The sequence below is a fragment of the Leuciscus leuciscus genome (genome assembly GCF_965113295.1).
Source record: "Leuciscus leuciscus genome assembly, chromosome: 13".
Classification (NCBI taxonomy): domain Eukaryota; kingdom Metazoa; phylum Chordata; class Actinopteri; order Cypriniformes; family Leuciscidae; genus Leuciscus; species Leuciscus leuciscus.
In genome coordinates this window covers 2,990,038-3,017,802 of record NC_138737.1, presented here as the reverse complement: position 1 = coordinate 3,017,802, position 27,765 = coordinate 2,990,038, and the positions used below count along the sequence as shown (strand labels likewise).

The 27,765-nt window shown below is 42.7% G+C and overlaps 3 protein-coding genes across 5 annotated transcripts in view; all 3 read right to left on the bottom strand.

Moving 5' to 3' along the window:
- Positions 1 to 643: 643 nt before the first annotated feature.
- On the bottom strand, positions 644 to 4,415 carry LOC309512343 (4-galactosyl-N-acetylglucosaminide 3-alpha-L-fucosyltransferase 9-like). Its single transcript, XM_082187887.1, has one exon. The coding sequence runs from the start codon at positions 4,192 to 4,194 to the stop codon at positions 3,103 to 3,105; it is 1,092 nt and encodes a 363-aa protein (XP_082044013.1). The 5' UTR covers positions 4,195 to 4,415; the 3' UTR covers positions 644 to 3,102.
- Positions 644 to 27,765, bottom strand: part of LOC309512341 (4-galactosyl-N-acetylglucosaminide 3-alpha-L-fucosyltransferase 9-like) — a 176,477-nt gene continuing 149,355 nt past the window's right edge. The window contains exons 2-4 of the mRNA XM_082187885.1: positions 10,708 to 10,791; positions 9,324 to 10,446; positions 644 to 3,091 (exon numbers count right to left, since the gene is read on the bottom strand). Coding sequence (XP_082044011.1) covers positions 9,347 to 10,438 — 1,092 coding nt within the window. The 5' untranslated portion in view covers positions 10,439 to 10,446; positions 10,708 to 10,791 and the 3' untranslated portion in view covers positions 644 to 3,091; positions 9,324 to 9,346. The remainder of the gene's footprint in view (positions 3,092 to 9,323; positions 10,447 to 10,707; positions 10,792 to 27,765) is intronic.
- On the bottom strand, positions 644 to 27,765 carry LOC309512345 (4-galactosyl-N-acetylglucosaminide 3-alpha-L-fucosyltransferase 9-like). 3 transcript variants are annotated; one of them, XM_082187891.1, is made up of 4 exons: positions 27,387 to 27,615; positions 26,155 to 27,228; positions 9,324 to 9,361; positions 644 to 3,091 (listed from the first exon to the last, which is right to left on the bottom strand). In XM_082187891.1, the coding sequence occupies exon 2, from the start codon at positions 27,218 to 27,220 to the stop codon at positions 26,156 to 26,158; it is 1,065 nt and encodes a 354-aa protein (XP_082044017.1). In that variant the 5' UTR covers positions 27,221 to 27,228; positions 27,387 to 27,615; the 3' UTR covers positions 644 to 3,091; positions 9,324 to 9,361; position 26,155. The 3 variants fall into 3 exon arrangements, with proteins under 3 accessions (XP_082044017.1, XP_082044018.1, XP_082044019.1); XM_082187892.1 differs by lacking the exons at positions 644 to 3,091; positions 9,324 to 9,361 and adding an exon at positions 27,640 to 27,765 and having other exon boundaries at positions 25,457 to 27,228; positions 27,387 to 27,543; XM_082187893.1 differs by lacking the exons at positions 644 to 3,091; positions 9,324 to 9,361 and having other exon boundaries at positions 25,457 to 27,223; positions 27,387 to 27,441.

The following is a 27,765-nucleotide window of genomic DNA, read 5'->3' as shown; positions in this document are numbered from 1 at the left end:
AGTTATAATAATAGTAAATATACTATAATATAATAGGCTATATAATAAAAACAGTGCGATTTAAATAGATGCTAACAAGTTGCTACCGCACCCAAGGATGAGTCAGTATTAGTCTGTGTCTTTATTTGTTAACATTTGCATTACAGAAAAAACCAGGCAACAATGAAAGACATGAAAAATATATATATACTCAAGAAATGTCCTCTCACTTTCAATTGCTTTATTTCCAGCAAATTTCTCTTAACATGTTTAAATATTTGTGATTTAACAACTGAGACATAAACCGAACAAGTTTCACAGTCAGACATTGACTAATGAGTCTCTGAGCAGAGCAGGGGTCAATATCAGGTCAATATGCGAGGACATATGATCACACGTGGTTTGTCCCAGACCTGTAGCTCTGTCTTAGGCGTCTTACATTACACACATTGGCGTGCATTGCTCTGTTCACATTTGCAGTCCTCCTCCCGCAGGACTATAACATGTTCATGCAGGAGATCAGGGACCCTGGGCATCTTTCTCCTGGTGTATTTCAGAGACAGTAGAAAAGTCTCCTTGGTTTCCTAAGCTATTGTATCTGTGACCTTAATTGTCTTCTGTCAGTAAACCAAAAGTGTAAACCTTAAGGACCGTTCCACACGTGCATGTGCAATAATTGTTTATTGTTTAATAAATTGATTCATTGAACAAACAGGAAACAATACAGATCTGTAAAGCTTATCTGGGTTACAAAATGATAAATACAGTATTTAACATTTTTAAATACTTTAAAATACAGTATCCTAAAAAAGGGACATTTCTTTATTCGTTTTTACATCATTACACAAGTGATCAGTCATAAAATTAATTAGAAAATATAGCTGCAAGCAACGATACGGGGCCAAGCCCCTGAAGCAGCTGCAACAGCAGTGCAGATTGAACATACATTCACAGCTGGTTCAGAAGTGCAGGTGAAAATGAACTCAAAATGAACAGAAGTTCAGATGAGAATGAACACAGAATGAACAAAAACATGCGTATTTCTAATCTAAGATTAGTACAATGATTGAATAATAAAGGAATCCAAATCACACAATATTCCACACAAATTTTTCTAAAGTCATCCCACGCGGGACTTGAACCCACTATCTCTGGATCAGATGCCTGTCGCGCCACTGGGAAGACATGCATTCATTAAGATGTTGATGTTCCATAATTCAAGTGAGAATCAACTCAAAATTAATTAAAAAAAAAAGTTATTTATTTATTGAGTTCCTTCTCATATAGACACCATGTCTGGAACTAATGCATCTTTGCACCACTTCTGGCCACTGTACCTATTGTGGTCTGGGCATGTGCCACACAGGATTCAAAACCACAAACTGAATGGTTCGGGGTTCGGAGCTCGTGGCACGTGGTTTAACAGCTTGCGCCTCTCAGTTGACGCTGACTTACCAAACTGACGAGAAGAGACTTCAGTGTAAGAATTAGCACACAAAAGCATGTTAACCAATTTAGCATGCTAAGCTATATTAATGCTAATGTAGCTTATGGTTAACCTGATAGCTGAATGCATTCGTAAAGTGTAGCATTTAATATCATGATATTATATTGTAATTAATGGCAATGTCCTGGTTTTGTTATATTATAGCGCCGCCAAGTGGTGCAATTCCACCGCTTTTGTTATGTGTTCTCAGAGTAAGCCCATACATGTGGTGAAAATATCTCATTTTGTTTTAGAGTTATAGACATTTATATGTGTTGTTTTTTTTTGAGTGCAGAAAAAATGACCCATGGGCGACTTTGATTGGATTTTTGTTTGCCACTTACTATCAAAATTTTAACATTTGGGCAGTAATACATAGCCAACGAACTATGTTTCCAAACTTCCTACGATGGTTTCGTCTCGATCAGTTTCGAAGATATCGGCAAATGTTTTTTAAACGCTAAATCACAACACTACACAAACCGTAAGGTGAAACCTAACATGTTTGGTATCGTTGGACTCGGCAAAGATTCAGGAACCTAGGGAGATGACTCGCGTGAAAATAAGTCAACCACAGCTAGAGTTATAAGCATTTGAAAAATTAATTTTACCACTATGTGGCACTGGTTCGAAACTTCTCATGCTCCTTCAGGGCATCATATTGATGACCCATAGCGAGTTCCGTAACGATATGTTCATGTGTTCATAAAATACAGCATTTTAGTACAAAATTCAAAATGGCCAACATCCAAAATGGCCAATATGGGAAAATTAGATATTAGTCGACTCGGCATGACTCGTCGACTCGGCATGATGCCCTGAATCTAACGAGACCACTTTTATGATTTTTGGACAAATCGTTCAGAAGTTATTAGCAAAAAGAGCCATTTTTCGTATCTCCGGACCAGTAGGTGGCGCTGCGCCAAACGCAGCATGTCACCTCAGGTCATGCTTGTGATGACATGTACCAAGTTTTGTCTGAATACGATAAAGCGTTGCAGCCATACAGCCTTAAGTCTGTTTTTGCAAGCGCTACGTAAAATTAGTTTGTGCGGTATTTGAGAATGGTTTGATGAATCAACTAAATTTTTGTCAGCATGGTCTGAAGATGATCTGGTTAAATTTTTATGAAAATCGGAGAAACCGTCTAGGAGGAGTTCAAATTGGAGCAACCGTCTAGGAGGAGTTTAAAAAGGAATTCAAAATGGCGGAAAGATTTCCATGACAGAAAATGACGTCATAGGGTGCAATCGAATCGGCTTGAGACACGTAATCAGAGGACACAAGATTTTTGTTTCTAGCCTTTACGGTTTAAAAGTTATTAGCATAAACATGAGTGGAACTTTGCTTTGGACAGTTGGTGGTGCTAGAGAGATTGAGTTAGAGACTCCAAATTTGCTATGGTGACTGTTCAGACTGTCCTCTATCAGTGTGCCAAATTTCATAACTTTCCCGCAAGCGGTTCTATGGGCTGCCATAGATTTCCATACGGAATAATAATAATAATAATAGGAACGCTAACGATTTCAAGAGGTGCCTACGCACTTTCAGAGATTGGCCCCTAATGGTTATCAAAAAAAATACATGTAGAAAAATGAATCACTATTTTTTAACAAACTCCAAAATCTGAGGTGACTTTAATTGAAATACCACTTATAAATATCATGGGCTTGTTTATATTCTCTGTGTTGTGCTATATAGTCACAGGCAGTGCAAATAGGCAGAATAAACTCTTGGGTTTGATGTACTAAATGAGGAGTTGGAGAGAGATATTTCCTCCAGTTAAAGAACCTGCGATATGCTTCTTCGTTCTTGTCCAGCTGAAGCAGATATTCTGCTAGTGACTTTGCATCTGGGAAGTCATTCACATGAATGAAGGCATCGCCGGGAACAAAGTTTTCATAGTTTCTTCTGGGAGGACCCAGAACCACAGGGACGGTTCCTGCAGCAAGCGGCCCATTTATCTTCTCAGTGATGTAGTCCTTGTGGATGGAGTTCTCAAAGGAAAGGTAAAACTTGCAGCTAGCTAGGGTAGGATAGTATTCGTCATAACTAAGAAATGTTGCATAAGCCTTTCCGAACATATGCACTTGGATGTATTTGCTGAGTTCTTGATAAAACTTGTTCCTTGTGCCAACACCTGTAAAGGCACCATTGTTACTCACAATCCAACACACCAGTTTGTCCTTTTTGGGAATTACAAACTCCTCATCTGGTTTCTTCCTGGTGTTTAAAATCATACGTACAGGAATATCAGCATCCTGTCTGTAGCTGAGAGTGAGATTGAACAGGTTTTCCAGACCTGGTTTTTTCCTGGTGTTGGTCGGTGATTCGACATTAAACCAAATCCACCTCTGGAACGGAGGACGAGGAGATGGAGGAAGGTTGGTCAGGTCCCAACTAATGGCTTTGTGAAAAATGAAGACAGCGTCTGCATTGCTGTAGAGAGATCTATTATCCGTCAACTGACAACCATCGATATTGTAAATTGTTTTGCAAACATTGAAGTCAAACCTGTGATTTAAAGGCCAGACCCAAAGTAGAAGAACAGGTTTGTCTTCTACTGTACCAGGAAGAGAACTCTTACTCTTGGCAGACTTGTTTTGTTCAGGTCTAGGAAATGGGAGAGGACAGTTTTTTGGAGGTGTAAACCAGAAAAACATGACGCTCAGAGAGATGATACCAGCCAGCATCAGACGACACAGCCATGAACCATTTGTACTTGACATTGTCTGATCTGAAAATATTAATGAAAAGGAAGTGATCAGCCTAGAACATAAACAAGAATAAAAACAAATGCCTCCATAATAAAAGTAATGTTAAAGTGACTTCCAAAAATACGTTTGAAAGAAATATAAGGTAGCACTGTGTCTGAGACAATAGCAGCACATCAGGCAGTTAAAAAACTAAACTGGCTAAAACATTTTACTCACAAACAATTAGATAAGACGCAAATTGTACAAAATGTTTGGAATGAATAGTGAACTCAACTCCTTACCGCTTTAAGAGTGAATACGCTTCCGTATTTTACGAGACGGCTGGCAACCCTAGGCACTCCAAACCTCAGTCCTCACCGTCCTTTCTGGGTGGAAACAAAAACTCAGAAATTGGAGCTCATATAGAGTTTAATTTCATGCAAACAAACTTGAACCAGCTAATCTAGATCAACAACTTCAATGGGGGGAAAAAAATACAAAAAAATACAGACAGGATGCAAATAAAGGGTGTGACATTTCATGCATATAGTTGCAGTCAAAAGAATGTTCATTCTTAACTGGAAATGATGTTCCAAACCAAGCCAATAGGCGTAAATACTAAATAGATGCAGAATTATTTTTTTAAAGTCTTAATAAAAATGTTTTTCTAAACTTGGACTATTGTTGTTTACTTACAATATTTGTTCTAATTAAAATTTAATAAAAAAAAAATATATATATCTGCCGACATTCGGACTGCCAACCAATCCGCAAACAGCCGCAGACTGTTGTTGTTGAGGGTCGCGCAGAGAAACGTAATGAACATACAGCGATGAAAAAATTCATGTTTTTATATTTATAACATATGATATGATACAGTTAAGCAACATCACACGACCACGAGTGCTGAATACCATCACGACTGAAAATGTGACACTGATTTCATATGACAAGTATGTTCAATAAACAAGTAATTAATATCAAGTCACTTTTTAGACACAATATTGACTGTTTTTGTTCTATTTGTGCAGCGAAAATAGTTCCAAACAAAGATCACAGCAGAACCACAGCGCATCTCACCGGAACACATTACCGCATTACTGAATGATTCAGCGAACGAATCGGTTGAGTCAAAGATTCAATGACTCATTAAACAACTTCCTCATTCCTGAACGATTCAGCAAAATATTATTCAGAATTATTCAGAAAATAATAATAAAGTGCTAAGATTATCACAAATAAACAAAAGATTTTGAATGAATAATGTGGGTACAGTTTATGAATGGTTTATGAATTTGTGGGTACAGATTGCAAAAACTGAAGGCACGGTTTTCAAATCTGAGAGCGCGGATTAGAAACTCGTGGGTACGGTTTATTAATCCGTGGGCACGATTTGTTAAACCGAGGGAACAGTTTGAGAATTCGTGAGTGCGGTTTATAAACTGAGCGGACGGATTGCAAAACCGTCGCCACGGATTGTTGTTTTTTTCTCCCACAGGTGACTTCCCGGGCTCCGTAGTACTCCGTGTGGCGCATTCGCACGGGATAAACGAAGCCTGTGATTTTTACTCGATTTTACGGACTTATCCAGCCCGATCTCATGAAAGTGCGTATCTATACCACAAATTTAATTTCTTGTGCCATTTATACGGCAAAAAATAGTTTTTGCGTGTATATGATAGGCCTACACAGTTTTTTCGCGTGCATGATACGCACTTTATGGCGTGTAATACACACGCACTCCACACTCTTAATCTTAAATTTACAGTGCGTAGCACGCAAAAAAACAAACAAACATTTTTGCCGTATAAATAGCACGAGAAATTAAATTTGTGGTAGCCTATAGGCCTTTCATGAGATCGTCATAAACAGAATTCATCTCCATCTAATCATTCTTTTTACTCTTCTGCAGGGCCGTGCACAGACATTTTGAGGGGCAGTGGCCTAAACCAAAAAAAGGGGCAATAAGGGGGTTGCTTGTTAACTCAAATTATCCAGTTATTACAAAATATACAATTAAAAGAGAAGACAGCACACACTCAAATAAATTGTAGACTTTATTGTAGATGTTTTGATAGAACATCACAATTACACATTGCTGATAATAACAGAGACTATTTGCTGTTTTACGTAAGGGATAATGTAGAGCGAGGCGGTTGTTATATACCCCGACAGGCTGATCGGGACCCTGACGCGAAGCGGAGCTTGAATCCTGAAGGGGCTGTATTCGCTATAACAACCGCTTCGCTCTACATTATCCCGCTTATTACATGGCCACCCACCAAATAAATCAATAATTTGACACAAAATATTGATTTAAAAAGGAGTTTATTGATTTAAAACCGATTGTATTGCTTCCGCTAAAGAAAATAGTCCGTCTCTACGGTTAGAATCCTGCGTCCTTAGCAACACTCTGTTTTTCATGGCAACGGTGTGTTATACTTTGCAGCGGTCTGTTATCAAGAAATAATAACAGACCGCATTCTACATTAGAATTCAGCCAAGCCATGTAATACATTTTTATATTTACCTGTTCCATTTACAGCAACACTTTTTTATTTGGTACCATGTCCTGAAAGATCTTGATAACCTATTTTTTTATGATTCACAATTACAGATTGGTGATAATAACAGAAACTATTTACCGTTTTACATTTTGGTATTTATCTTTTCCTTTTACAGCAAAACCTTTCTATTTGGTACCATGTCCTGAAAGATCTTAATAACCTAATCTTTTATGATTGGGATGTCTTTTTCAATGGCCAGATTTGATTAGACAAGCAGCTAATTCTAAGAACGTGGATATGTTGTACAATTTGTTAGCACTATTAGAAGACCAAGAGCAAAACCTTACCGACATAAATACCAAAAAAAAAAAAAAAAAAAAAACGAATTTCACAGATTCAACCACTGTCTTGCATAGCCAACCTGTTAATGCGACAGCTTTCGTGAACTGTCGTGTTCACTCTCAGTTTCAAGAAAGCGCCGCAGACACATACAGTGGGAAGAACAAGTATTTGATACACTGCCGATTTTGCAGGTTTTCCTACTTACAAAGCATATAGAGGTCTGTAATTTTTATCATAGGTATAGCCTACACTTCAACTGTGAGAGACGGAATCTAAAACAAAAATCCAGAAAATCACATTATATGATTTTTAAATTATTCATTTTGCATTTTATTGCATGACATAAGTATTTGATCACCTACCAACCAGTAAGAATTCCGGCTCTCACAGACCTGTTAATTTTTCTTTAAGAAGCCCTCCTGTTCTCCACTCATTACCTGTATTAACTGCACCTGTTTGAACTCGTTACCTGTATAAAAGACACCTGTCCACACACTCAATCAAACAGACTCCAACCTCTCCACAATGGCCAAGACCAGAGAGCTGTGTAAGGACATCAGGGATAAAATTGTAGACCTGCACAAGGCTGGGATGGGCTACAGGACAATTAGGCAAGCAGCTTGGTGAGAAGGCAACAACTGTTGACGCAATTATTAGAAAATGGAAGAAGTTCAAGATGACGCTCAATCTCTCTCGGTCTTGGGCACCATGCAAGATCTCACCTCGTGGAGCATCAATGATCATGAGGAAGGTGAGGGATCAGCCCAGAACTACACGGCAGGACCTGGTCAATGACCTGAAGAGAGCTGGGACCACAGTCTCAAAGAAAACCATTAGTAACACATTACGCCGTCATGGATTAAAATCCTGCAGCGCACGCAAGGTCCCCCTGCTCAAGCCAGTGCATGTCCAGGCCCGTCTGAAGTTTGCCAATGACCATCTGGATGATCCAGAGGAGGAATGGGAGAAGGTCATGTGGTCTGATGAGACAAAAATAGAGCTTTTTGGTCTAAACTCCACTCGCCGTGTTTGGAGGAAGAAGAAGGATGAGTACAACCCCAAGAACACCATCCCAACCGTGAAACATGGAGGTGGAAACATCATTCTTTGGGGATGCTTTTCTGCAAAATGGACAGGACGACTGCACCGAATTGAGGGGAGGATGGATGGGGCCATGTATCGCCAGATCTTGGCCAACAACCTCCTTCCCTCAGTAAGAGCATTGAAGATGGGTCGTGGCTGGGTCTTCCAGCATGACAACGACCCGAAACACACAGCCAGGGCAACTAAGGAGTGGCTCCGTAAGAAGCATCTCAAGGTCCTGGAGTGGCCTAGCCAGTCTCCAGACCTGAACCCAATAGAAAATCTTTGAAGGGAGCTGAAAGTCCGTATTGCCCAGCGACAGCCCCGAAACCTGAAGGATCTGGAGAAGGTCTGTATGGAGGAGTGGGCTAAAATCCCTGCTGCAGTGTGTGCAAACCTGGTCAAGAACTACAGGAAACGTATGATCTCTGTAATTGCAAACAAAGGTTTCTATACCAAATATTAAGTTCTGCTTTTCTGATGTATCAAATACTTATGTCATGCAATAAAATGCTAATTAATTACTTAAAAATCATACAATGTGATTTTCTGGATTTTTGTTTTAGATTCCGTCACTCACAGTTGACCTATGATAAAGTACCTATGATAAAAATGACAGACTTCTACATGCTTTGTAAGTTGGAAAACCTGCAAAATCGGCAGTGTATATAATACTTGTTTTCCCCACTGTATACTGTGAGTGATGCTGCGGAGCGAGCGGGAAAACCTGGAGTGAATTAGCAGAATCAGCGGAATGCTTTGAGCGGAGCGGGGGGGGGATGGAAGAGGGGCACCTCAGTCGATGAGGGCAGAGGGGCAGTGGCTCTAGCCACCGGGCCACCCCCCTGTGCACGGCCCTGCTTAATTTACAATGTAACATTTATTAATTTACTCTAGCACAGAAGATATCAGTGAAACAAGGCCACAATAAACAAAAATATTACAAGTTCGAACATGGCCAGAATGTGCGCATTGAGAAACACGTTCAAATTGGTCGTCTTAACATGGTAAACCTGTGTACAATTATTGTACAAAAAACTGTGTACAAAAATTGTTTATTGTTTAATTGATTCATTGAACAAGCATGAAAAACACTTTACAATAAAGATCAATGATGGTTATCTGGGTATTACAAAATTATCTTTTTACATCATTACACAAGTGATCAGCCATAAAACCAATTAGAAATGATAGAAAAATTCATCCCTATTTTTTAACAAACTCCAAAACTTGGACTTTAATTTAATTTGACTTTAACTGAAATACCACTCATAAATATCATGAGCTTCTTTATATTCTCTGTGTCGTGCTATATGGTCACAGGCGGTGCAAATAGCCAGAATAAACTCTTGGGTTTGTTGTATTAAATGAGGAGTTGGAGAGAGATATTTCCTCCAGTTAAAGAACCTGCTATATGCTTCTTCGTCCTTGTCCAGCTGAAGCAGATATTCTGCTAGTGACTTTGTATCTGGGAAGTCATTCACATGAATGAAGGCATCGCCGGGAACAAAGTTTTCATAGTTTCTTCTGGGAGGACCCAGAACCACAGGGACGGTTCCTGCAGCAAGCGGCCCATTTATCTTCTCAGTGATGTAGTCCTTGTGGATGGAGTTCTCAAAGGAAAGGTAAAACTTGCAGCTAGCTAGGGTAGGATAGTATTCGTCATAACCAAGAAATTTCGCATAAGCCTTTCCGAACATATGCACTTGGATGTATTTGCTGAATTCTTGGTAAAACTGGTTCCTTGTGCCGACACCTGTAAAGGCACCATTGTTACTCACAATCCAACACACTAGTTTGTCCTTTTTGGGAATTACAAACTCCCACTCTGGTTTCTTCCTGTTTTTTAATTTCAACCGTACAGGAATATCAGCATCATGTCTGTAGCTGAGAGTGAGATTGAACAGGTTTTCCAGACCTGGTATTTTCTGAGTGTTGGTCGGTGATTCAACATGAAACCAAATCCACCTCTGGAACGGAGGACGAGGAGATGGAGGAAGGTTGGTCAGGTCCCAACTAATGGCTTTGTGAAAAATGAGGACAGCGTCTGCATTGCTGTAGAGAGATCTATCATCCGTCAACTGACAACCATCGATATTGTAAATTGTTTTGCAGTCACTGAAGTCAAACCTGTAATTTTCAGGCCAGACCCAAAGTAGAAGAACAGGTTTGTCTTCTACTGTATCAGGAAGAGAACTCTTACTCTTGGCAGACTTGTTTTGTTCAGGTCTAGGAAGTGGAAGAGGACAGTTTTTTGGAAGTGAAAAACAGAAAAACATGACGCTCAGAGAGATGATACCAGCCAAAGTCAGATGACACAGCAATGAACCATTTGTTTTTGACATTTTTTGATCTGAAAATATTAATGAAAAGGAAGTGATCAGCCTAGAACATAAACAAGAATAAAAACAAATGCCTCCATAATAAAAGTAATGTTAAAGTGACTTCCAAAAATACGTTTGAAAGAAATATAAGGTAGCACTGTGTCTGAGACAATAGCAGCACATCAGGCAGTTAAAAAACTAAACTGGCTAAAACATTTTACTCACAAACAATTAGATAAGACGCAAATTGTACAGAACGTTTGGAATGAATAGTGAACTCAACTCCTTACCGCTTTAAGAGTGAATACGCTTCCGTATTTTACGAGACGGCTGGCAACCCTAGGCTCTCCAAACCTCAGTCCTCACCGTCCTTTCTGGGTGGAAACAAAAACTCGGAAATTGGAGCTCATATAGAGTTTAATTTCATGCAAACAAACTTGAACCAGCTAATCTAGATCAACAACTTCAATGGGGGAAAAAAAATACAAAAAAATACAGACAGGATGCAAATAAAGTGTGTGACATTTCATGCATTTAGTTGCAGACAAAAGAATGTTAATTCTTAACTGGAAATTATGTTCCAAACCAAGCCAATAGGCGTAGCCACGGGTGTGCCAGTGACAGCTGGCACACCTAAAAATAGATGCAGAATTCTTTTTTTAAAGTCTTAATAAAAATGTTTTTCTAAACTTGGACTATTGTTATTTACTTAAAATATTTGTTTTAATTTCCTATAGACTGCCGACATTCGGACTGCCAACCAATCCGCGAACAGCCGTAGACTGATGTTGAGGCTCGCGCAGAGAAACTTAATGAACATACAGCGATTAAAAAATTAATGTGGAGTTTTTATATTTATAACATATGATATGATACAGTTAAGCAACATCACACGACCACGAGTGCTGAATACCATCACGATTGAATATGTGATTTCATATGAAAGTTCAATAAACAAGTAATTAATATCAAGTCACTTTTTAGACACAATATTGACTGTTTTTGTTCTATTTGTGCAGCGAAAATAGTTCCAAACAAAGATCCCAGCAGAACCACAACGCATCCATAGACAGTAGGCCTATAGATGGGTTTCCGTTTCTCGAATTACCCATTATACTCTGCGGCGCGCCGCCATGTTGTGTCAAAGCTGTCAGGAAGCTATTGGGAGACACGGTTCATTCACTGTCCTGCATTAATAGAAAGCCAGTTAATATAAAGTATTTTTGACTCTTTTGTGTTGAGATAACGATGACAAATTCCTCCAAACCTGGCGACAAGGTGAAGGTTATTTACAGGGACACATTAGACGATGTTTGCAAGGCAAGATATGATGAGAATGTGCGAGTTAAAATTGTATGTGGTCGCATTTGTGCGAGTGCATGGTCATGTACTACTCAGTTAAATTCACGCATGAATTCTCCTGCATTGAACTTGTTTTAGCGCCCGCCAAAGTGAATTTTTGTCCCGCCAAAGTCTTATTTGATCGGTGAGTAATGTTGATGAACTGGGCGCATGTTTAACTGAAAGAACGAGCAGAGAGAGAGAGCCGGTCGCGCGCGCGCACTTCCTCTCTCTTCGGAGCCAGGCGAAAATGTAAACAAGACTTCACCGTCTCCAAACTAAGCGCTGTCTTGCTCTCTTCTTCTTCTTTTTCGTTTTTATTGGCAGCTCGCTTCTCAGATAGAGCATTACCGCCATCTACTGTGGGCAATGAATCAGAGACTTGTATTTTCCCTCATCCCATACTATTCAGAACCTGGCCTTTCGATGTTGCTGCGTGTTCAGCTCCTCCATCTACAGCCCAGGATGTCTTGCTCTCTCTCCCTCGTGGAAAAGTTAGTCTGGAGCTCTGCATTGACGGTTCACATCGCTGTAGCCAGGCGGCTGATATCTGCACAGCCCTTATTATACGGTACATTTAGACTCAGTGTCAAGACAACACCATCTGGGTAAAAAAACAACAACACAACGCACCGAACTAATTTAGTGTAGGAGAGAGATGGAGAGCAGAGGCACGGAGCGATGTGCTCCAGGTGTAGCCTGAAGGTGGACAATCGTCAGAGTGTGCTTCTGCCCAGCCAACACCTCTCAAGGGCTGTGTCGATAGCAGCCGCCTGGGTACAGCGATTTGACAGCCGATGAGAGCTAGCGCATTTAGCTAGCCCATCTTGGAAATTATTAGATAAAGTGTCACATCTCCAGAGCACAAAACCTCTAAATGTTCACAAGAGCAGCACTGAACATTAACTCCAGCCAAACGGAGAACAATCGTATGATTTTCGTGTTCAGAATAATGCAGATTCAGGATAATTATTATCATGCTCCGTAACACAAACGCTTGACCCACTTGACACACAAGATGGCGCCGTAAGGAGTTGCGTGAGAAATGTGACGTCATCGTAAATCTATCTATGGCCCTGTCCCAAATGGCACACTCCGGACTTGTGGACTTCCTCAGAGTCCACACTTTGGTGACGTCATGTAGTGCAGACCTATAGGGCCCTTGGCGCGAGTCCACGAGGGCGCATTGAGAGGTATTTTTGGGACAGACTCGATCGGCATGCCGGAAATAACGGTCTGGTTGTTGTTGGACAGGAGAAATCACATTTTTGTGCTCCGACGTCTTATCTCCATGTCCACTACACAGCCTAATTTTACAGTTCTATATTTTGATATTGTGCATATCACCTCACCTGGGCATTAGACAATAGATAAATCATGCTTAATTTAAATGATGTATACAGTTGTATATAATAATACATAATGTTCCATTTGAACTAAGATTACAATTTTAAAACATAATTTAAACATAATTTTTTCAATTTACAGGTTTCAATATTCATACTCTGATTACATATGACTCAGTAAAGCCCTGCCATTCGGTTCTATTTATTTAATGAATCATAATGCGATCGTATTATTAAACGCGCTATTATTATGTTTGAGACATCAACCACTGCTCGATGACCATAATGTTTACGTATGTAGGTAACAACTGGTAAAATGTACATTTAGGTCATAAAAACAGTAATATTTTCTTCTCAGCCATGTCAACAATTATCCGTGAGTGAAATCTCCTCCCATCTGTTGTCTGATTGGCCTTTCGCAAGGATTCCTGGGTAGTTAAAGTGCGTGGAGCCTGCTTCTATGCGGGCTTCGTGGAAGACCGCTTCAAGGGTACAAAGGGGGCGCTGCTGAGCACACTTCAGAGCGGTAAAATGCTGAATGGGACGGCCTACGGACTCGTAGACTCAGCGAGCACGCGCAATTCAAGTCCACGAGACCGAAAGTCCGCATGAAGTGCGCCATTTGGGACAGGGCCTATATACCGGAACGCATAACCGCATTACTGAATGATTCAGCACTTTGAACGAATCATTTGAATAAATGACTCAATGACTCACTCATTAAGACGGTCACCTGCCGCCCCCTACTGGTGGTTAAGTTTCATGTTTAAAAGTAGGCTATCATTCTTTCCAATAGCCTATTTAACTCAAAAAATATTTAAAACAATCTCATAACGTTATTTAATGCAGTTGTAATTTTGCAGTGTAAATTAATTAATTTGATTGGTAACAGCCATATAGAGTCTTATTATTCCAATTGAATTTATTGATCAAATTTAAGAATTTAAAATGAAAGATGAAGCATATATTTAAAACGATTAGGGAAAAATGCTCTTTAAAAAAGTTAAAATATCATAAATATGCAGATTTATATATGTAAAAGCTGACTGAACACTGATGAGAATATTGCTTCAGAATAAATTATTTTTACAACACACACACACACACACTCTAACGGTCACCAGCTGGAGTGCCCTTGAGAGCCACCAGAGGGCACTCCACATAAGACTATTATCACTCACAAACTACATTTCCCATAACTCACTGCCCGGACTCATCACTGATCACACTCACCTGTACCTCATTATCCTGTTAGTCTGTCTATTTATACCATGTTCATTCATTCACTCACCGCAAAGTCTTGTTTAAAGTCCCACTCCGATCATATTTTGAGCTATTTTTAAACATTCTCAGTGGTCTTTAAATGATGATTATGCCGTTTTTAGCCAAAATCACAAAACCTGTGCCGTTTTCTGGGACTTCGCTTCAGCAGAGCGGCAGTAGCTCATTAGCAATTCGCCTCTGCGTTGTGGGCGGAGCCGTTGGCTGAAGCGAGATACATAGGCAGCAACAGCCTCTTTCTGTCTTTCTTTCTTTCTGTCAACACAGAAAACATTTTATCACTGGATAGTTTTTTTCGTTTAATTAAAGTGTTGTTTTATGTCAGCTGAATGTCCGGAAAGCTTTTCAGAGAAGATAAGGCAACTTATTTAGCACAATTCACACCCAGCGGCAATTCAGAAAAAGAAAAAAAAATCTCCGAATGCTCCACATGAAACTTTGGTCTTCCGACCTTTTACCGCCGTGTCGATTTATTTGGATTAATATGTGCGAGGGAGAGAGAGCAAGACAGCGCTTAGTTTGGAGACGGTGAGGTCTTGTTTACATTTTCGCCTGGCTCCGAAGACAGAGAGTGCGCGCGCGCGCGTCCGGGTCTCTCTCTCTGCTCGTTCTTTCAGTTATAAACATGTCCTGTCACAAGCGCAGCAGTTCATCTACATTACTCACCGATCAAATAAGACTTTGGCGGGACAAAAATTCACTTTGGCGGGCGTTAAAACAAGTTCAATGCAGGAAAATTCATGCTTGAATTTAACTGAGTAGTACATGACCATGCACTCGCACAAATGCGACCACATAAAATTTTAACTCGCACATTCTCAAAAAATGGTCGCAGTCTGGAACCCTGGAACGTAATCCATTCATCTCTCACAGCAACATGTTTTGGTAAAGCATGAAAGCTAATACCAATATCTCTCCTCTTAGCATTGCAACCCGCTACCGCACATAGGTATTGATCCGCCATCGTCTTCTCTACTCCTCAGAACCTGACCGGGCGGGCCCCGCCCAGTGGAGTTACTACGTCACAACTCCAGTCTATTTTAGCCGCCATTTTAGCGTCTGCTACTGATTCACAGCCATTTGAATGCAGAAATACTCAGAAATACAACTTTGAGCTTATTTTTCTCAAGATATGTCCTCTAGCATAAGAAAAATGCCACAAGAACATGTTAACACCTAAAAAAACATGATTTTCATCGGAGTGGGTCTTTAAGTGTTACACTGCAATTCCGAGCGTTTTCCCTGGTTTCTTGTCTTTTGGTTTATTCGGATTTCTGGCCTGTTCCTTGGATTACTCTCTTGCCTCTGACCCCTGCCTGTCTTGTTTTTGTTTTGTCTTGTTTGTTTGGACTGTCTACCTGTGTTTTGACCCATTGCCTGTTTATTGGATTACGCCTTTGGATTATATAAATAAAGCTGCATTTGGATCTCCTCTTTGAGTCTCGGAGCAGTGTCGTAACAGAAGACTTCGCCGCACCAAGATCCAGCAGCGATGCAAACCATGGACCCAGTAATCCGTCTCTTCCGTCTCAGCCAAGGTGACCGCCCGATTGAGAACTATGTGGAGGAGTTTTGTGAGCTCTGCCATGGGGTGGACCTCAACGATGCGGTCTTAAAAGACATTTTCCGCTATGGGCTTGAGGACATGTTAGAGTACCTCATGCCTGACAACACCCCTCAATGGACTTTTATACAATATGTCGACTTCGCTCTTCGGATAAGCGGCTCGTCGTTTACTGTGGGCTTTGTGGATGAGGGGTCCCACAATCTCACAGCATCCCCTGAGCCAGAGCTTCACGTCAGTCCTGCCGAGCCAGAGCCAGAGCTTCACGTCAGTCCTGCCGAGCCAGAGCCAGAGCTTCACGTCAGTCCTGCAGAGCCAGAGCTTCACGTCAGTCCTGCAGAGCCAGAGCTTCACGTCAGTCCTGCCGAGCCAGTGTCTTCGGACAAAATGGCCGCCGCATCCTCTGAGCCTGTTCCTGTTCCTGAACCGTCGTCTCCTCCCAGGCCGCCTGAAGGGTCGTCTCCTCCCCGGCCGCCTGAAGGGTCGTCTCCTCCCCGGCCGCCTGCTCAGCCTGCTCCGCCCCGGCCGCCTGCTCAGCCTGCTCCGCCCCGGTCGCCTGCACTGCCTGCTCCGCCCCGGTCGCCTGCACTGCCTGCTCCGCCCCGGTCGCCTTCACAGCCTGCTCCGCCCTGGTCGCCTGCACAGCCTGCTTCTCCAGGTCCTCTTCCGCTCCACGGGCCTGGCCCTCCATCCCGCCCCCGGGTCCGCCTCCGCTCCACCTCCCTCCTGGACAGTTTTAGGAGCGTCTGGAATCTGCTCCTTAAAGGGGGGGCTATGTAACGGTCACCAGCTGGAGTGCCCTTGAGAGCCACCAGAGGGCACTCCACATAAGACTATTATCACTCACAAACTACATTTCCCATAACTCACTGCCCGGACTCATCACTGATCACACTCACCTGTACCTCATTATCCTGTTAGTCTGTCTATTTATACCATGTTCATTCATTCACTCACCGCGAAGTCTTGTTTAAGTGTTACACTGCAATTCCGAGCGTTTTCCCTGGTTTCTTGTCTTTTGGTTTATTCGGATTTCTTGCCTGTTCCTTGGATTACTCTCTTGCCTCTGACCCCTGCCTGTCTTGTTTTTGTTTTGTCTTGTTTGTTTGGACTGTCTACCTGTGTTTTGACCCATTGCCTGTTTATTGGATTACGCCTTTGGATTATATCAATAAAGCTGCATTTGGATCTCCTCTTTGAGTCTCGGAGCAGTTTCGTAACACACACACACACACACACAAAATCCTATTTTTTTCTGGACAAGCAATTTTTTTTCATTTGGACAAGTGAATGACCGATTTACTTGTTCGAAGGACAAGCACATGAAAAGGCTTCATGTTGAGTTATTTTTTATATAGGCCTAGTATTATGGTCATGTGGCGAGCCTGAGTATAGTTTTACACATCAGCCCAGTCTATTCTGTAAAGTTAGTGATACGCCGGGTCGGGTTTTTTTTTGCACATTAATCTGACAATAAATGTGGCACACCCAGATTTTCTTATGCACACCCAGAGACGCTTTTCTGGCTATACTGTTCCACACGTATTCAGTCCAGATAATCGTCATTACGAGCGGACAATTATGGCGCTCGTTTGTGTCCATTCTGTCCTAACCAAGCTTAAAGAAGTGCGTGCCTGTGACATATGAAAGCGATCGGGGTCAATAGTCTTTAAACGAAACGCGTAAATTTTGGAAAATTTTGGACAACACACACAGCAGCCAATGAAATTGTTGTATTGAGACTACATTTGCATATGTGACGCGAAGTACGTTGGTATATATGTGTACAAACATCAGACGTCATGTTTATTCATGAAGGATGTCGTAATGGTATACTGGTATGCATATGCAAACATCAGACGTTCTATTTGTTCATGAGGGATAATGCATTGGTACGTTGTGTCAGGATTTTGTCATGCCCTTTTAAATTGTTCGTTTAACGTTCTTTCTCAAGGTAGAAAAGTCAACAGCTTAAACATGGCTCTTAGAATGGCTCTTTTATTTTAGTAAACTGCCAAAAAACCTTTTCACTCTGCGTGCAGCTGAACCAAGAAAAGCTTAAAATTGCATGGAGCTGATAAGCATGAATGGCAGAAGAAAAAGACTGCAATTAAAAAACAAAACAAGAGAAAATGATATTAAAGCAAGAAATAAAAAAACTGCACACATCAGCTGTGGAATAAAATAAAATAAATGCACAATTAACTAGATAAAGGCATACTCCTGTCTTAATTTAAACCCTGTCCGGGAAACAATAGGTTACTGTTCGTAACCCCGGTTCCCTGAAACATCGAGTGGAGAGATCCACCTATGGGAAGGGCATCCGCACCTGACCTCTGCAGAAGCATCCAATTGCACCAAGTCTGGCCTGACAGGCAGAAGCGGGTGTCCAATGCCCGGTAAGGGACCCGCCCCTTACCAAGTGTATAAAACACCAGCATCTTACCACAGTGAGCATATTCGCTTCTCGTGCAGCAAGCGGGGCAAGCTTGGTAGATCTCTCCACTCGATGTTTCAGAGAACCGGGGTTACGAACAGTAACCTATTGTTCTCTTTCATCATCTCGTGTTCGAGATCCACCTATGGGAGATATGGACAGCTCCCCGATTGCCCAATACACTACAATGAGGCCCTGAAAGCCAGAGGACGGTCACCTGGAAAGGCGGTGCATGACACGTCACGAGGAACCCACCACACAAAGTGAGGAAGACACATAGCAACAAAGAATAACATGTGGTAACATGCATTCATGAATAAACCTGACCACACTCATAATGGTGAGTAAATGGTGCCAGGTGCAGGTTAGAAACGTGCTTAGTGACTTTAAAATTGCTGGACTAAGCAGCCCAGGCTAAGTTAGGGTTAGAGGGCCTAAGAGCACAAAGCTACAAAGAGCCAACACCCAGGACAGAATGAGCTACCGGAGTTCTGGTGACATCGAGCCGGTAGTATCTGACAAACATATGGGGAGAGGCCCAGCTTGCAGCGGCACATATGTCCATACTCCCTTAAACAGAGCCCAAGAGGCAGCCATACCTCTAGTGGAGTGAGCTCTGATGCCCTCAGGCAGCTGCACTCCCTTAGATTCATATGCCAAAGATATAGCTTCCACAAGCCAATGAAAAAAGGCGTTGCTTGGAAATGGGGTTCCCTGAGTACGGGGGGCCCCACGAGATGAAAAGTTGGTCGCTTTTTCTAAACAAGCGGGTCCTGTCTAAGTACACCCGCAGGGCACGAACAGGACACAAAGCATTCAACCTCTGATCCTCTGTGGAGGAGAAAGGAGCTGGGTGAAACACGGAAAGCTCAATCACCTCACACATGAATGCCGGGAAGCATTTTGGCATAAAGGCCGGGTTGGGCCTGAGAAAAACCTTATCTCCACTGAGAGAGAATTTAGTGCACGAGGGATGAACAGAAAGTGCATGGAGATCACTGACACGCTTGGCAGATGCCAAGGCCAGGAGCAGAGCTGTCTTGAAAGACAAATTCTTCAGGGAAATACTTCCCAGGGGCTCAAACGGCTGTTGAGACATTGCCTCCAGCACCATGGAGAGGTCCCACTCAGGAACTACTCTCCTGGGGACTGGAAGAGAGCGGCGCGCCCCCTTCATAAATCTACGAATAAGGGGATGTTGGCCCACCGTAGCGCTGTCGAACCCCCCCACATGACATGCAGCGATAGCCGCTAAATAGACCTTAATAGTGGAAAAAGATCTTCCATTATCCATAAGGTCCTGCAAAAAGCATAAAATATCAGTGATTGAGCACTGATATGATATTAACTGTCGCCCTTCACACCATTCTTCGAACACACGCTACTTAAAGTCGTAAAGGGGCCGTGTCAAAGAGGCTCTGGCACACTGAATGGTGGCCACAACACGTGGGGGGAGCCCCAATGTGTTTAAGTTGGCCCTCTCAAGGGCCAGGCCCAGAGGGCCACCCTGTCTGGGTGCGGGTGGTAGATTTCCCCATTCGCTTGGGACAGAAGGTCTGTGCGAAGTGGGAGGGGCTACGGCTGGGCATACAGCAGAGGGATAATCTCTGAGAGCCACAGTGCCCTGGGCCACCTGGGAGCTATCAAAATCATGGTCAAGCTCCGTTCCCTCACCCTGGCCAGAGACGGCGTTATGAGGCAAAGGGGAGGAAATGCGCAGAGCAGCACGTTGGGCCACGGATGGGCCAGTGCGTCCACGCCGAGGGGGGTGTCCTCGTCCCGTAGCAAGAAGAACGTAGGACAATGGGCATTTTTGCGCGAGGCGAAGAGATCTACGGTTGCCTGTCCGAACCTCCTCCACAGTAGACGCACTATCTGAGGGTGGAGGCGCCAGTCCCCGTAGAGAGGGTTTCCCCTTGACAAGAGGTCTGCACCCCTGTTTAGTATGCCCGGGACATGGGTCGCCCGTAACGACAGAAAGTGCCGCCTGCTCCATACTAACAGCCTGTGAGCGAGAGCATGCAGCTTAGAGGAGCGCATCCCCCCCTGGCGGTTGATATATGCTACAGCTGTCGTGTTGTCGCAGCGCACCAGCACATGATGCCCCTGCAAGCGGGGCAGAAAGTGATTCAGAGTTTTCCACACAGTGAGGAGCTCTAAATAATTGATATGGGCTGAGTGAAGTGTGCTTGGCCACACACCATTCACTGTTCTGCCCTCTTGCGTGGCTCCCCATCCTGTTAAGGTCGCGTCTGTTGTTACTACTTTCCGCAGCATAATCGCCCCGAGAGGGTCCCATGCGTGTAAAACTCAGCGTTCCTCCAGTGGCGCAGCGCTACTGTGCACGAGCGCGTCACTGTGACAGAGCGGCGGAGATCGCGTAAAGGGCTGAGATGAAGAGATAAAACCCACTTCATGAAAGCCCTCATTCTCAGAAGGCCCAAAGGCAGGACATGTATAGCCGCAGCCATAAGACCCTGTAGCCTGAGACATGCGCGATAATGTACTCTTGCTCCTTCTCTGAATTGTGAGAGGCAATTCATTAAGGAGAGAACGCGCTCTTGTGAGACGCGCACGCATTGTAACCGAATTCAGCTCCAGACCCAGACCTGAAATTGCTCTTCCTCACGTTCACTTTGAAGCCGAGCGCTGTGATGTGAGCGATTACACAAGCAGTGTTTTGCATGACGGTCTCTCTCGAATCGGCTATAATCAACCAATCGTCTATGTAAGTCAGGATTTTGAGCCCCGCTAATCTCAGCGGCGCTAACCCTGCCTCCACACACAGACAGACCACTCTTGGGCTGAGTGCTAGACCAAACGGAAGTACTGTGAACTTGTAACATATGCCTTGGAAGGCGAAACAAAGAAACTTCCTGTGTGGAGGATAAATGCTTATGTGGAAAAAAGCATCTTTCAGATCGATCGATGTGAACCAATCGTTCTGTTTTACTGCACGAGAGAGAACGTTGTGGGTTAACATTCTGAAATTGTATTTCCTTAAATGTTTGTTCAACACTCTGAGATCCAGAATAGGATGAAGTGAACCGTCCTTCTTTGGAATCAAGAAATAACGGGAGTAAAAAACCCTGGTGACATTGATGCGGAGGCACAACTTGCACCGCCCCCTTCTCGAGAAGAGAAGAGATCTCGTTTTTCAGAATGTGAGCGGAGCTTTCTTCTGTGTGAGAAAAGATAACTCCGCTGAAACGTGGAGGTTTTCTGGCAAACTGAAGTCTGTAGCCGTTCATTATGGTGCGAATCACCCATTCTGGAGCCGACACAGACTGCCAGGCTGTCACGTGTGCCGTGAGAGAAGCCACCCTCACCGGAGAGTTGCCTAGGGCTGGCAATACAACCGGATCGTTCATTTGTGATACAATGGTGCCATCTAGTGGAAAACTTAGGGGCAACATGTAGGATTTCTGACAAACAACAGCACTCGGCAGAGCTTTCGCTCTCAGTGTTTGATATTTTTGTTTTTATTTTTTTATTTTTGAAACACACACAGGGGTTTGAACCTTTATTGAATGTGTGAGAGGTGGTTTGTGCAAACTGTGAAATGACCGTGGTTGAGCACTTTTCAACAGTGGTAGGGCACTTTTTGACAGTGAATTTCCCCCCAGTTTGAAAACTGGAAGCTGAACCACACCTGAACTTGTGGCATGTCCATGTTGAACTGAGGTTGGGCACCCGAACGAGGGAAAAGGGGCCCTCGAGTTGAAAACATGCTCTTCTTGGGTGAAGAGGGGGAACAACTCAAACTTGTGTCCAATGGGCTGGTCGCCCGAAAACCTGGACCGAGAGGCCCCTGGAGCTGAACATCAGGTAGGCCGCTTCCTCTTCCCGCCGCAGCGAAAGACATCTTACCCCAGGGCTTAGGAGGATGGTTGGGCTGCTGGCTAGGCTGCTGGCTGGGTGGCCTGCTGCGAGCCTTGGGTCTGGCTGTGTTATGGTAAGGCCTCCCCGTGGCCGGGGCCTGAGGGGGCCGTGAGGGGGGCTGATGTGGAGTGGCCTTTCTAGGCAGACACAGTTTAAACGCCTCATCCTCCTTCTTCTTATCATCACACCGCTGTTGCATGAGGGCAACAGCAGGGCCAAAAAGAGCCTGGCCTGGTTCCACTGGGGCTCCTGCTATGCGTCTTTTCTCGCTGTCGGGCAGACCAGAGAGATTGAGCCAGAGGGCGTGTTCACCCACAACAGACAGGGCCATAGAACGTCCGCCGGCCTGAACAGCCTGGCGGGCGTTGCGAAGGACCAGGTCGTTCACAGTAACGATCTCCTTCCATAGCGTCGGCGATGACACGCCTTTCTCCAAATGTGAACTCATGTCCTCCAAAAGCTCAGCCTGGTAGGCCAAGAGGAGGGAGGAAACATTTAGAGCCTGTACCGCGAGAGCTGAGGCCTTGTACGTGGCCTGGAAAACAGATGCTGAGAAGCGGTCCATCTTATTAGGAAGGACTGGCCTGGGAGGGGCCAGTAATCCTCCCTGCGAGGGGTTAAAGTGTCTGGCAATCGAGGGCTCGATGGTGGGAGGGTCGCCCATGCCACACGCTGCCATATCCTTAACCTCCAGACCCGCCAAACCGGGCTTGAGATCTAGCGGGTCTCTCCAATAGTGACGCATGTGCTTAGCGCACGCGGGGAGGACGGGCATGAGCTGCTTCCTCGGACTGGGAGGGGGGCCTAGGAGTTTGCCGTCATACACATCCCTCTCTTGGTCGACGGCATTCTGGAGTGCCGGCCATTCAATGCCGAGACGAGCGGCCGCTCGTTTACACACCTTGAGAAGGACCGCGTGCGGCAGTGTAGCCGAGCCGCTAACCGGGGAGCTTGGGCGGATGGGATGGTTTCCTTGTCGTCCGAGCCATCAAGTATAGCGGGGTCCTCGTCCTCGCCTGAGCCAGGCGGCTCATAGTCGAGCGAGGAAATACCGGAGGATTTCCTCGAGTAAGCCCTCGTTAGACTGGTCAGCCCAACTGAGAGCAGGCATGCTCTGGGAGGTCCCCGGAGCTGCAACGCTTTCACCTACTCCAACATCCGAGTTGTATTGTTCGTCCATGTTTTGGGTGGACGCAACCTTAAGTCTACGTCGAAGAAGCTTCCTAGGCAGGGCGAGGCAATGGCTGCAGTTCTCAGGAAGTGAAAGCGCTTCTTCCGCATGCTTCAATCCCATGCATACCATGCAAAAAGGATGGGTATCCCTCGCGGCAATGAGTGAACCGCAGGCGGCAGGGCATGCACGTGACTGCGAGTCCGACGCGTTAGTGGGACCGGAGAGCTTGTGATCCATGGGAGAGGTGAAAGCTAAGAAAACAGGCGGGAAGCCTGAGCAAATCCAGGTAGCGAGCGTGGGTGGCTTGCAATCAGAAATAAATCGCAACTAACCGTAACCGTCTGACAATCACGCCTGGCGGAGGCTGATCGAAAATAAATATTTCCTCCTGTTGACTGTGGTGAAGTCAGCGAAAACCATAGAGCTGCGAAGCAAAGACTTCACGAGAAGCGAATAACAACTGAGGTAAGATAGCGCGTGCTGGTGTTTTATACACTTGGTAAGGGGCGGGTCCCTTACCGGGCATTGGACACGCGCTTCTGTCTGTCAGGCCAGACTTGGTGCAATTGGATGCTTCTGCAGAGGTCAGATGCAGATGCCCTTTCCATAGGTGGATCTCGAATGAGATGATGAAAGAGAAGCACCACCCCCAAAGGTTTCACACAGTTATTCTTGCCACTATAACTTATGGCTTCCTAAAGACAAGTTTATGAGTAAATAAATGAATAATAATAAAAATATATATCAGGGCTCAACATTAAGCCTTTTTATTTGATTGTCCTTCGGTCGGTCATTCACTTGTCCGAGTAAAAACATTTGTTTGTCCAGAAAAAAAAAAAAAGGATTTTTTTTTTGTATGTGTTGTAAATATAATTTATTCCGAATCAGTATTCTCATCACTGTTCAGTCAGCTTTGACATATATAAATCGGTATATTTATGATATTTGAACCTTTATAAAGGGCATTTTCCCCTAATAGTTTTAAATATATGCTTCATCTTTCATTTAAAATTCTTAAATTTGATCAATAATTTAAAATAGAATAATAAGATGCTAAAGGGCTGTTACCAATCAAATTAAACTGCATTAAATAATGTAATGAGATTATTTTAAATATTTTTTGAATATACAAATAAGAAAGAATGATTTTTTTGGAAAGAATGATATACTTTTAAACACGAAACTAAACCACCAGTAGGTCAGGTGACCGTCTTAATGAGTGAGTCATTGAGTCATTTATTCAAACGATTCATTCAAACGGCTGATTCATTCGGAATGAGGCAGTTGTAAATTAATAGGAATTCATTGAATCTTTGACTCAACCAATTCATTCAAAACATTGAATCATTCGTTAATGGAACACGATGGAGTTTTCCTTTGAGATGCGCTGTGGTTCTTCTGTGATTTTTTTTGGAACTATTTTCACTGCTAAAAAAAAAACCCCCAAAAAATATTGGCAATATTGCGTCTAAAATGCAAGTGACTTAATATGAATTACTTTATTGAACTGTAATATGAAATCAGTGTCACATTTTCAATCGTGATGGTGTTCAGCGCTCTTGGTCGTGTGATGTAGCCTACTGTATTATATGTTATAAATATAAAAACACAACCTTGTTATAGTCAGTACATTATATATTATATTAGGCTATTATATTCACTATCAGTCGTCACTTACACTAAATTAATGCAGAATAGTTATTTTTTGTTACTGACGTTTTAATCAGGCTATTTGTCCGGTCGGGCAAGTAAAATTCTCTTTCACGTGCCCCTTCAAAAAATCCACTTGTCCCGGACAAGCGTAAATGTCGAGCCTGTAATACATATCAAAACATAGATTAAATATAATGTACTGATTTCATTATAGCACTCATCAGCCTGCAGCATCCAAGACGATGTTTACTGTACAGAGACAGAACAGCACAAACAAACTATAGGGTCATAGCAGAACTCATGTCTCCATTTGTGTTTAAAATAGTTACAGTTTTTAGACTTTAAATACATTTATCACCACTTGTGATTCACAAAGTGAAAATTTATTTTAAGAAGTTTGTTTCTATCCAGTTGGCTATTGGCTTTTACCAATAAAACAGACACTTTACTCTTGTTCTGAGGACATAGTTTAACCTGTGTCTTATTTGACTTATTTTTTTGTTTTGTTTACACAACAGCTCTGACAAAAAAATATGATAATAAAAGGTTTTGGGTTGAACACCAAATTACAAAAACATTATTATGTGAAAATGAATAAAGTTATGTGTGTGTTCAGTTATAAACATATGCTGTGTAATACTTATGAAAATGATAGGCCAATAACTTAAAACAAACATTTAATAACCCATACAGATAAATTATAATTTATAATTTATAATATGGATCATATCATTTACTTAATTTACAATGTAACATTTATTAATTTACTCTAGCACAGAAGATATCAGTAAAACAAGGCCACAATAAAAAAAATATTACAAGTTTGAACATGGCCAGAATGTGCGCATTGAGAAACACGTTCAAATTGGTCGTCTTAACATGGTAAAACTGTGTACAATTATTGTACAAAAAACTGTGTACAAAAATTGTTTATTGTTTAATTGATTCATTGAACAAGCATGAAAAACCCTTTACAATAAAGATCTGTAATGGTTATCTTGGTATTACAAAATGATCTTTTGATCAAACTCCAAAACTTTGACTTTAATTTAATTTGACTTTAATTGAAATACCACTCATAAATATCATGAGCTTCTTTATATTCTCTGTGTCGTGCTATATGGTCACAGGCGGTGCAAATAGCCAGAATAAACTCTTGGGTTTGTTGTATTAAATGAGGAGTTGGATAGAGATATTTCCTCCAGTTAAAGAACCTGCGATATGCTTCTTCGTCCTTGTCCAGCTGAAGCAGATATTCTGCTAGTGACTTTGCATCTGGGAAGTCATTCACATGAATGAAGGCATCGCCGGGAACAAAGTTTTCATAGTTTCTTCTGGGAGGACCCAGAACCACAGGGACGGTTCCTGCAGCAAGCGGCCCATTTATCTTCTCAGTGATGTAGTCCTTGTGGATGGAGTTCTCAAAGGAAAGGTAAAACTTGCAGCTAGCTAGGGTAGGATAGTATTCGTCATAACTAAGAAATGTTGCATAAGCCTTCCCGAACATATGCACTTGGATGTATTTGCTGAGTTCTTGGTAAAACTGGTTCCTTGTGCCGACACCTGTAAAAGCAGCATTGTTACTCACAATCCAACACACTAGTTTGTCCTTTTTGGGAATTACAAACTCCTCATCTGGTTTCTTCCTGGTTTTTAATTTCATCCGTACAGGAATATCAGCATCCTGTCTGTAGCTGAGAGTGAGATTGAACAGGTTTTCCAGACCTGGTATTTTCTGAGTGTTGGTCGGTGATTCCAAATGTAACCAAATCCACCTCTGGAACGGAGGACGAGGAGATGGAGGAAGGTTGGTCAGGTCCCAACTGATGCCCCTGTGATAAACCATGACAGCGTCTGCATTGCTGTAGAGAGATCTATCATCCGTCAACTGACAATTATCAATATTGTAAAACTTTTTGCAGTCACTGAAGTCAAACCTGTAATTTTCAGGCCAGACCCAAAGTAGAAGAACAGGTTTGTCTTCTACTGTACCAGTAAGAGAGCTCTTGCTCTCGGGTCTAGGAAGTGGAAGAGGACAGTTTTTTGGAGGTGAAAACCAGAAAAACATGATGTTCAGAGAGATGATACCAGCCAGCGTCACTATTAAAGCCAGACGACTTGACATTGTCTGATCTAAAAACAAAAAGGAAAAGGAAATGATCAGCCTCGAACATAAACAAGAATAAAAACAAATGCCTCCATATTAAACGCTAAAACATTTGACTCATACAATTAGATAAGACACAAATTGTACAGAATGTTTGGAATGAATAGTGAACTCAACTCCTTACCTCTTTAAGAGCCCTTCAATAACAGAAATTTGTAGTTGTGTTCAGCGCGAGAGGAAACACAACGCCGATAACCTTGTGTGTAACACCGCCTCTGACGCCTCGAAACACCGCATCTCCTCATCCGAACAAACCTGAACCAGCTAAACTAGATCAACAACTTCAATGAAAATAAAAAATACAGTCAGGTTGTAGCTTAAATAACAGGTGTGACATTTCATACATAGATGCAGACAAAATAATGTAAATTCTTAACTGGAAATGATGTTATAAAGGTAGGCTATTCGGTTCAGACAATCGTCATTACGAGCGTACAATCAGCTCCAGTTCTTCCGGCATTCTCCGTCTCACCTTCTCCTCTGTTTTTCTAGACTTCCGTCAG

What these genes read in the sequence shown, in the direction of transcription:
- LOC309512343 (XM_082187887.1), bottom strand. Translation starts at nt 4,194, where the DNA reads ATGTCAAGTACAAATGGTTCATGGCTGTGTCGTCTGATGCTGGCTGGT.
- LOC309512345 (XM_082187892.1), bottom strand. Translation starts at nt 27,220, where the DNA reads ATGTCAAGTCGTCTGGCTTTAATAGTGACGCTGGCTGGTATCATCTCT.